This window comes from Monodelphis domestica, chromosome 4 (genome assembly GCF_027887165.1).
Source record: "Monodelphis domestica isolate mMonDom1 chromosome 4, mMonDom1.pri, whole genome shotgun sequence".
Classification (NCBI taxonomy): domain Eukaryota; kingdom Metazoa; phylum Chordata; class Mammalia; order Didelphimorphia; family Didelphidae; genus Monodelphis; species Monodelphis domestica.
In genome coordinates, this window is record NC_077230.1 from 223,369,140 (window position 1) to 223,379,224 (window position 10,085).

Here is a 10,085-nt window from a genome sequence, read left to right on the forward strand (position 1 = left end):
GATTTTGTAGCCACTTAGAGTTCAGCTCTAGCTGACCCCCTGCTGAGATAATGGCTCCAACTATCTTAATTGACAACTTGACCCTTAAAATCAGACAGTTAGGTCCATTTAGCTTGCCAAACTGTAAAAATAAATTTGTGAGCTATAAAATAATATATTTAGATGGAAAACTGTTCCAATATAGGTTCAAAACTTTTAAAAACTGTTTAACTCACCAATCAAGTTCAAACTGTTTTTTTCTTTTTAATAAACCTTTACCTTCCATCTTGGAGTCAATACTGTGTATTGGCTCCAAGGCAGAAGAGTGGTAAGGGCTAGGTAATGGGGGTCAAGTGACTTGCCCAGGGTCACACAGCTGGGAAGTGGCTGAGGCCAGATTTGAACCTAGGACCTCCCATCTCTAGGCCTGGCTCTCAATCCACTGAGCTACCCAGCTGCCCCCAAGTTCAAACTGTTTTGATACTTTTGATAGAGATAATCAAAAGTATTCTCAGTGATGAAGTGAAGCTCAAATGTGACCTTCCCTTCAGGGTCAGGAGCAAGGATGCTAAAGAGACTCTTATTATAAAATAAAGTATTTATTGAAATATATATATATATATATGTATATATATATACATATATATGGATAAATAAAGGATTTCTAATTCAAGGGGATTCTAAATCCACCCAAATAAACTCCCAGATTCCTCAAGGAACCACTTCTCCTGTGTTTCACAGGATACACTAATCCTCCCTAATCTGACTAACCCAAATTTATACTATCTAAATAAAAACTACCACTATTATCTTTATAAATCTTAACTTCACCTTCAAATTATAAAATAGCAAAGGCTAGCTGGTTGAGTCTCAACAAAAATCAAGTTAGGACTCTGAGTCTTAACAGACTCAGAATCCAAACCAAACACCAGATCTTTCTTTGGTCTTCTCAGATATAAACTGATCTATAAAAACTACAATAGATATTCAATAGTGTTTCCCAGGTTGGGAAAGGAAAACACTGAGCTCCTTCAGATCATTCCCCCAGAGAGAGAGGCAAAGATATTACCTTCTCCAGAGTCTCTTGAGAGACTCTGGAGAGAGTCTCTGAGAGTGTGTCTCTGCCAACTGCCAGAGAGCACCTCCCAACTGTCAGGGAGAGTAATTTACACAGAAAAAAATGTTTATAACTGTCCGCAGTTGAAATTAACATGCTCTCAGCTCTGCTTCAAACTACAATTCTTTTCTCAAGCCAGCCACTTTACTTCTTATCCCTATATTAATAAAACAATACTTACTCTCTAATATCACCCTTAAACCTCGCAGGCTTATGGAGGGTTTTTTTTATTCCTTTTTATGTTATATCTATGCTAGCTTTCTTATGTTCAAAGTCTTTAGCAACAGAGAGCAAGAGGAAAAAGACAATCTGAACTTCAGAGCTGGTTGGGCCTGTTTCTTTGGGCTAATGCTCCTAAAGACCAGCCTTACAGTTTAAACTGCTCCCCTTAAATCCTTTTGTGTAATGACATGATCCATAGGAATCATGGATAGAGCACATAATTGGGAAAAATCCAGGAATGGAATAGTTAATATTTTGAGACACAGGGAGAGCACTCTTTCCACTCCCTGGTCCAGGAAAGAGTAATCCTGGAGAGTAACTGTCCCTCTCCAAGTCTCCCCTCCCCCCTCCAACTGCCTTTCCTGTCCATCAATCTTCACTCTAACATTTCAAACCCCTGTGCAATTTTCCCCACATGGTATAATCAAATGTAATGGACTTTTCTCCTAATAGTAATGCAATGATCCAGGGCAATGAGAAAGAATTCTATCCATATCCAGAGAAAGAACTGTGGGAGTAGAAACACAGAAGAAAAACATATGATTGATCACATGGTTTGATGGGGATATGATAGGGGTATTCACATTAAAAGATCACTCTAGCAAATATGAATAATATGTAAATAGGTTTTGAACAATGTTATTTGTCAGCTCTGGGATGGGGGAATGAAGAGGGATGTGAAAAATCATGAATCGTGTAACCATGGAAAAATAATCTAAATAAATAAATAAATTATAAAATCTGTAAAAATAAAAATAAAAATAAAAAGTCCTATCAAACTCCTTCTGTGAAACAAATATGGTGCTAGTACATAAACAAGGAAAAGAACAAATATAATAAAGAAAATTATGAATTTGTTGCATTAATGGATATATATGCAATAATTTGAAATGAAACATTAGCAAGAAGACTACAGTGATATATCAGAAAGATTATACATTATGACCAAATAGGATGGCTTAATATAAGGATAGCTATTAGTATAATTGATTATGTCAACAAAAAAATAACAAAAACTATAAGATGATATCAAGAGATGAATAATTTTTTTTTTACAAAATAAAACACTAATTCCTATTAAAAACACTAGATAACATAGGTAAGAATGGATTTTTTCTTAGATTAATAACAAGTATATATTGAAAACCATCAGCAAATATCTGCAATAAGTTAGAAGTCTTCCCTATAAGATTAGGAGCAAAACAAATATGAATGCCAATCATCATCAAAATTATTTAATATTGTACTAGAAATGTTACCAATGCTAATAAAAGAAGAAAAAGAAATTGAAGGTGTCAGAATTGCAAAGAGGTAATAATGCTATTCACATTTGTATATTCCACTAACAATGTCCTTCAAGAAGAGATATTAAGAGATAATTCATTTAAATTAACCATAGATCAAATAGAATACATAGTATATCTCCCAAAACAATTCCAAAAACAATATGAACAAAATGATAAAACACTTTTTATACAAATAAAGTTGGTTTATATAACTGAAAAAATATTAACTGTTCATGGGTGATCAGAGCCAATATAACTAAAATGACAGTCCAGTCATATCTAAGCTAATCTACTTATTCATTGCCATCCCAATTAAGTTATAACAATAAATCATCTGGAAAAACAAAAGGTCAATAATATAAAAGGAAATAATGAAAAATATTGAATAAGGAGGTCTATCAGTACCAGAATTCAAAATATGTTATAAAACAGTAATTATCAAAACTACCTGGGACTGGCTAAAACATTGAAAAATAGATTAGTGGAACATAAGAGATATATAACAAACAGTTGTTAAAGATTATAACTCTATGTTTTACAAAAGTAAAGTTCTAAGTTTTTTTAAATAAAAATTTACTCTTTGGTAAAAATTGTTTGGAAAACTAGAAAGCAATTTGCCATAAACTCAATATAGATCAATATCTTGCACCATTTACTGAGATTAGACTAAAATGGCTACATGACTTGGGCATAAAGGTAGAAATTTTAAACAAATTAGAAGAATATGGAACATATTACCTATAAAATTTATGTATAGAAAAATATTTTACGAATATACAGCCAAGATTAAAAAGGAATCAGTAAATTGGGAAAAAATATAGACAGTTTCTCAGATTGGGCTTCATTTCTAAAATATACAGAGAACTTTGTCATATATATATATATATAAGAACATGAGCCATTCCTCAATTGATAAGTGGTCCAACTATATGAACAGGCAGTTTCTGGATGAAGAAATCAAAGCTATATATAAATATATTGAAATACTCTGTTATTATTAATCAGAGAAATACAAACATAAACAATTCTGAGATGTTATCTCACTCTTATCAAATTTTTAAAATGATAAATGTTTGTGAGGACGTGGAAAAATAGGGACACTAACAAATTGCTGGTAGAATTATGAACTGATCCAACTATTTTAGAGAGTAATCTGGAGTTATATTCAGAGTTATAAAATTATTTATATCTTTTGAATAAATGATAGCAGTATTAGGTTTATTTCCTAAAGTGATCAAGAGAAAAATAAAAGAAACTGTATATCCTAAAATTTTTATAGTAGCTCTCTTTGTGGTGAGAAAGAACTAGAAAGTGAAGGGGTATCCATTAATTGGGGAGTGGTTGAACAAGGTATATATGAGTGTAATAGAATACTATTGTGCCATAAGAAATGACAAACAAGATGATCACAAAAATACCTGGAATGACTTATATGAAGTGATGCAAAGCAAAGTGAGTGAAACCAGAAGAATATTGTACAGTAACAGTAATAATGTATGATGATCAACAAGGCAAAGATCCAGAACAATTCCAAGGGAATCATGATGAAAAAGGATATACAGCACCATAGAAAGAACAGACAGTCTGAATACAGATTATAACATACCAAATGCAGATCAAAATATTTGTTTTATGGATTTATTTATGAGTCATAGATTTTTGGACATAATGTGAGAATCTGTTTCTTTTTGATAAGTATATTATTTGAATATATTACATATTTGTAATAAATCATATGTATGATATTGTTACATATTATATTATGTTTGTTGGATATTAAAAAACAAAAATAAATGGTAACAAAAAATAAGGCAACTTCTGGGGCTACTTTTTAAAAACAAAAATATTTTAATGTTTTTTGTTCATTTCATTGAGTGTTTTCACCAACCCAAGAACATTTCTATTTTTAATAAGATTTTTGGAAATGTTTATTCTTTGGGTATTGCTATCATAGGTTTCAAATATACTGAGTAGATCCTTCACTAAAGGTCTATTCTAATGTATCATAAGGGAGTGGAGGTGACCCTGAGTTCTTGATGGAGAAGCAAATGAAAGGCAAGGACAAAAAAGGTATTAAAAAATAGGAAAAGGGGGGCAGCTGGGTAGCTCAGTGGATTGAGAGCCAGGCCTAGAGATGGGAGGTCCTAGGTTCAAATCTAGCCTCAGACACTTCCCAGCTGTGTGACCCTGGGCAAGTCACTTGACCCCCATTGCCTAGCCCTTACCACTCTTTCTGCCTTGGAGCCAATACACAGTATTGACTCCAAGACGGAAGGTAAGGGTTTTAAAAATTAAAAAAAAAATAGGAAAAGCTTTGATCAGGAGTCTAGTGGCACACACCATGTGGCACCTGGGTAGCAACTTGTTTAAGTTTAGAGGGACTCCTCATCAACTTAAAGGTATTTAATTGGTACTATAGATAATACACTGAATCTGGAATTAGAAATAAAAGACTTCATATTTAATTTTAGACAATTACTAGCTAAATTACTCTGGTTTAGTCAATTAACTTGTGTCAGCCTCAGTTTCCTCATATGTAAAAAGGGGATAATAATAGTACCTAAATCTGGGAGTTGCTGTGAGGATAGTACAAAATGTTTTTAAAGTACTTTATAAAGTGTAAAGTGCTATAGAAATGCTAGCTATAATTAAAATTCTCATTGATTCAATAAATACAAAAACTTGAAGAAAATTATCTCAGCATATCAGTCAATAAACATTTATTGTATCTATATGCACCAAAAACTGTGTTAAGAATTGAGAATACAAATAAAAATTATGGCCCCTGTTCTTGAGGAGTTAATAATTGAATAATATAGGCAACATGTAAATGGTTAATTAGAAATAAACTATATCCAGTATAAAAGAGGAAAGGCAGTAAAATTACGAGAGATCAGTAAAAGCTTCTTATAGATGTTGAGAATTTAGCTGGGATTTGAATGAAGGAATCCAGGGTATCCAAAAGGCAGAAATGAAGATGAAGCACTTTCCAGGAAAAAAAAAATGTCCAGAGGCAATCAAGAGATAGAGTGTCTTATTTAGGATATAGAAAGAAGGCCAGTATCATTGGATCAAATTGTATATGTGCTAGTATGTAAGGTATAAGAAGAATGGAGAGCAGAGAGAGGGGGCAAGCTATGAAGGATTTTGAACACTGATCAGAGAATTTCATACTTGATCATATAGGTGATATGGAACCACTGGTGTTTATTGAGTAGGGAGGTCATATGGTCAAACCTGTGTTTTAGGAAGATGACTGACCCTTGGGTGGATGAGATCACCAAGTTAGAGTGGAGAGAAAAGGGCAGGAGAGGAGAGGAAATAAATTACCAAAAAATCTGATTCATTGGAGACACATTAGACAGAAGTTTACTGTATGAATTGAAGAAGAGCATCAATAATAACTAATAGCATAATGATTTTTGCCTGTTAAGAGCTATCAAACTGGGAAGTCTAAAAATCTAAAATGCAGGCTGTATTTTAGTGCCTCAGAAGAGCAAAAGAGTTAATTATATGGGGATCTTGACTTTCTTGGATGGCATTTTCTGTCATTTCCCCTTAATGACTTTGGGGAGCAGCAGTGGAGGAAGATCTTTTGAGAGTAGATCTGGAGGACTTTCAATTTGAGAATAGCTAACAGGATAGGAATGACAGGCTTAAGGTTGTCTCAGGCACAGCCTGTCCTGCTACATTCCAACTCTAGTTTCTTTCTATATGTTGATTCCCCCAATTAGAATGTGAGGTCCTTAAAAGCAGAGACCATTTTGCTTATTTTTGGTATCCCCTGTGCATTCTATCTTCCAATCCTGGCATATTCTAAGTGCTTAATTTATCCTAGATATCCATTTCGTTTGAACACCTGGAGCTCATTAGCTATGATCAATCAAAACAGTAAAAGATGTAGGTTGTCATTTCTGCTATGAAGAAGCAAAGAGAAATTTTCAGAGTCTAGTTTGTGTCAAGAACAAAGTTCAGGCAGGAGACACAGAGAAATATATCCATCTGCAATCCAGGAGCATGAAATCCTGAGGCAAGGTTTGAATATTGTTCCCACTTTTGGTTTTACCTTCTAGAGGTTTTAAGCCTTCACAGTATTCCTTGCACCTAAATATCAACAAAATAATTATCAACTTGCTGTAGACAGCTGAAAGTCTTTTGTCATGTTTTCTGAATTTTTCTTACTAGTTTCCAGGCAAATGAAAAGGGGAGTTGAAGTAAAGCAGTGGTGCTGTTCTTTCTCAATCATCTAAACACACACTTCAGGGATGCGAATTACCTGTAGTTCATTCTCTCTCTAAATTAGTGTGTTTTAGACCCCTTCTCAGGTCTCAGTTACTTTTTAAGCTCAATCATATGAAATTTGGTTACTTGACTTATTTCTATTTGAATCAGAAGAATCAGTGGACTGATGATTACTTTCTTCAATCTCTTATAATGTGAGAACAGTTCATAAAATTTATCACCACAGCAAATGTCAGCCAACAGGATTTGATGAAGATGCTTCCAGGTTGGAATTGTTGTAACATTTTGGTCAAAATAGTGAATAATTTTGAGAGCATAAAAAGGAAATAAGATCTCTCCTGAATACTTCTGAGCTGATTAGTGTAGGTGAAGAAGATTTTTATTTGTCTACTGATTATCTCAATTTAAATATCTCTAAGAAAGAATGTTCGACTTTTGTTTATACGACGAATATCTCAAGGAAAATTTCTCAAGGAAGTGAATGAGAGTAGATAGCCCTTTGGGATTTATGCACTCCAGAGGATGCTGCGCTGGGGAAAAAAACAATTGTTTAACTGTGTCTGTCTCTAGATAATAATATTCCCATGACTATTTCTTTTTTTATTAAACCCTTAACTTCTCTATTGGAACAAATGCTATGTATTGGTTCCAAGGCAGAAGAGTAGTAAGGGCTAGGCAATAGGGGTTAAGTGACTTGCACAGGGGAACACACCTGGGAAGTATCTTAGGTCAGATTTGATCCTAGGACCTCCCATCTCTAGGCCTGGCTCTCAATCCACTAAGCTACCTAGTTGCCACCTCCCCTTGAGTATTTCTGGTGACTAGAAGAGAATGGAACTCCACTGCTGATAGGGAAAGCAGAAGTCATGCTTAAGCATGGTGGTGAAGTGAACTGAACACAGCCAAAACAATTGCTTGAGACAGTTCTATAAGATGTTCACTCCTCTCCTTCATCCCCTCACCTTAGGAATATTAGAATTTTATTCTATAGAGCACAGACTCTCCCATTTCTTAAGTTGTCTTCATTCTTAGCTTGACAATTAGGTGTAATTGTTTGTGCTTTCCTCTCTTTCCCACTATTACTATTAAAACCTTCAAATAGCTCCAGTATTTTGTTTTAGATAGTGTCCTTCAATTGAATACAATTCAATAAACATTTATTACATATTTTTCAAATATCAAGACAGTAAGTATATAAAGAAGGAGGTAATAAGTATTTGTATAGCACTATAATCAGAGGCCTTGGAAGAATTTCTAAAGGTGATTTTGTTCAATCCTCCAATTTGAAACCTAAGAAAAATCATTACCATGATCCTTCTGTGAGAGCAGAGTGTTGAAACAATTTTAAGTATAATGTGCAAGTTCAATTGGGAAAAAGGGAAGATGAGAGTGTAGGCATGGAGTGGAAGGCTCTATGCTCATAGAGACAGCCTATAAAGGACAGGCACAGGCATCAGCAGTGACAAAGAACCAAGGCATATACTCGCTTTCATTACAGTGTTGCCTTGAGTGAGGCCAAATCTGGAGGAAAATCTCTAATGTCTAGGAAAAAGTGGAAGAACAGTCAATATTCTAATTATCTTTAGATTTGCTATTTGTTATGTGGAATTTGAAAATATTATGCCCTTCATGACTTTCCTCAATGCATCCTTTACATCCTTGTTCCTCAGGCTGTAAATCAAGGGATTCAGCATGGGGATCACTGTTGTGTAAAACACTGATCCTACTTTTTCCTGGGTCACACTGTTGGAAGTTGGTATATAATACATGAAGATGATGGAACCATAAAAAACAGAAACAGCTGCTAAATGGGATCCACAGGTACTGAAAGCTTTATAACGGCCCTTTGTAGATGGTATGCGAAGGATATTCAGAAGGATGAAAATGTAAGATATCAATATGGGAAGAGTTGTGGCCATCAAATTAAATCCACCAACGAAAACCACCAAAAGTTCATTGATGACGGTGCTAGAACAGGAGAGCTTCAGAAGGGGAAGAACATCACAGAAGTAATGGTGGATAACATTGTCCCCACAGAAGGACAGTCGAGCTAGACAAGTTGTATGAACAATGGCTCCAATGCCCCCCATTGTATATACACCTGCCACTAGCAGGGAGCAGAATGATGGCACCATTGTGACATTATAGAGCAAGGGTCTACAGATGGCAACATAACGATCATAGGCCATAGTTGTCAGCATGTAGAATTCAGCAATCACAAAGAAGAGGAAGAAAAAAAACTGAGTGATGCACCCTTGATAGGAGATAATGTTCTTCTCTGATACAAAATTCTCCAGCATTTTGGGTGTGATGACAGTGGAGTAGCAGAGATCTATGAATGACAAGTTACTGAGGAAATAGTACATGGGAGTATGAAGCTGAGAACTGACCCAGATTAATAAAATCAATCCAAGGTTCCCCACCATGGAGACTAGGTAGATTCCTAGGAACAAAAGGAAGAGTGGTATCTTGATTTCTGTTTGATTTGTTAAACCCAAGAGGATAAATTCTGTCACAATGGTGTTATTTCCCATTGCCATTCTCCTCCAGTAATTAGATTGGAAATCTGCAGAAGTATAATAGAAAATTCTTAGTAACCAAAAATAATTTCTATATTCGCTTTTTCTTTGCCTTTCTGTCTGTCTCGGTCACATATAGATGCATACATATACACACAATCTTTTCCTTGGTCTTTACTTGTTTGTTGGTTGTTGTCCTTCCAACTTGAAGAGGATCAGAATGACATCACTATGCCAGAGTCAATGTTAGTGTCTCTCATGTCTCACAATGGATGCCGAAGTTCTTCAGAGAGACCTTGATAGTGTCCCTGCATTGTTTCTTCTGGCCTTTTGGGAGGGTTTGCCTTGTGAAAGTTTTCCATAAAATATTCCTTCAGGCAAATACACATTTTCCATTCAAACAATGTGGCCAGGCCATTGGAGTTGCCCTCTCTGAAGTAACTTGAGTACTTGGTAGTTCAGTTTAAGAAAGAACTTTAGTGTCTGGTAAATTATCTTGCCAGTTGATCTTTTGAATCTTTCTAAGACAACTCAAATGGAAGCAATTCAACCTGTTTATTGTATCAATGATTAATATCAATTTATCAAATTTGGCCAAAGCTGTGGATCTAGTGAGCCTATTCACAGAATCATAGAATTAGAGAAGTGAAAATAAATATCTCAGCATGTCTGGTTCAATAACTGGTTCCTGGAATCCCCTCTCCAATATCTAAGACAAGG

The 10,085-nt window shown here is 34.8% G+C and overlaps 1 protein-coding gene across 1 annotated transcript; it reads right to left on the reverse strand.

The window, feature by feature from the left end:
• Positions 1-8,444: 8,444 nt before the first annotated feature.
• Positions 8,445-9,386, reverse strand: LOC100030121 (olfactory receptor 151). The gene has a single exon (XM_001379671.2). The coding sequence runs from the start codon at positions 9,384-9,386 to the stop codon at positions 8,445-8,447; it is 942 nt and encodes a 313-aa protein (XP_001379708.2).
• Between the last annotated feature and the right edge of the window lie 699 nt (positions 9,387-10,085).

What these genes read in the sequence shown, in the direction of transcription:
- LOC100030121 (XM_001379671.2), bottom strand. Translation starts at nt 9,386, where the DNA reads ATGGCAATGGGAAATAACACCATTGTGACAGAATTTATCCTCTTGGGT.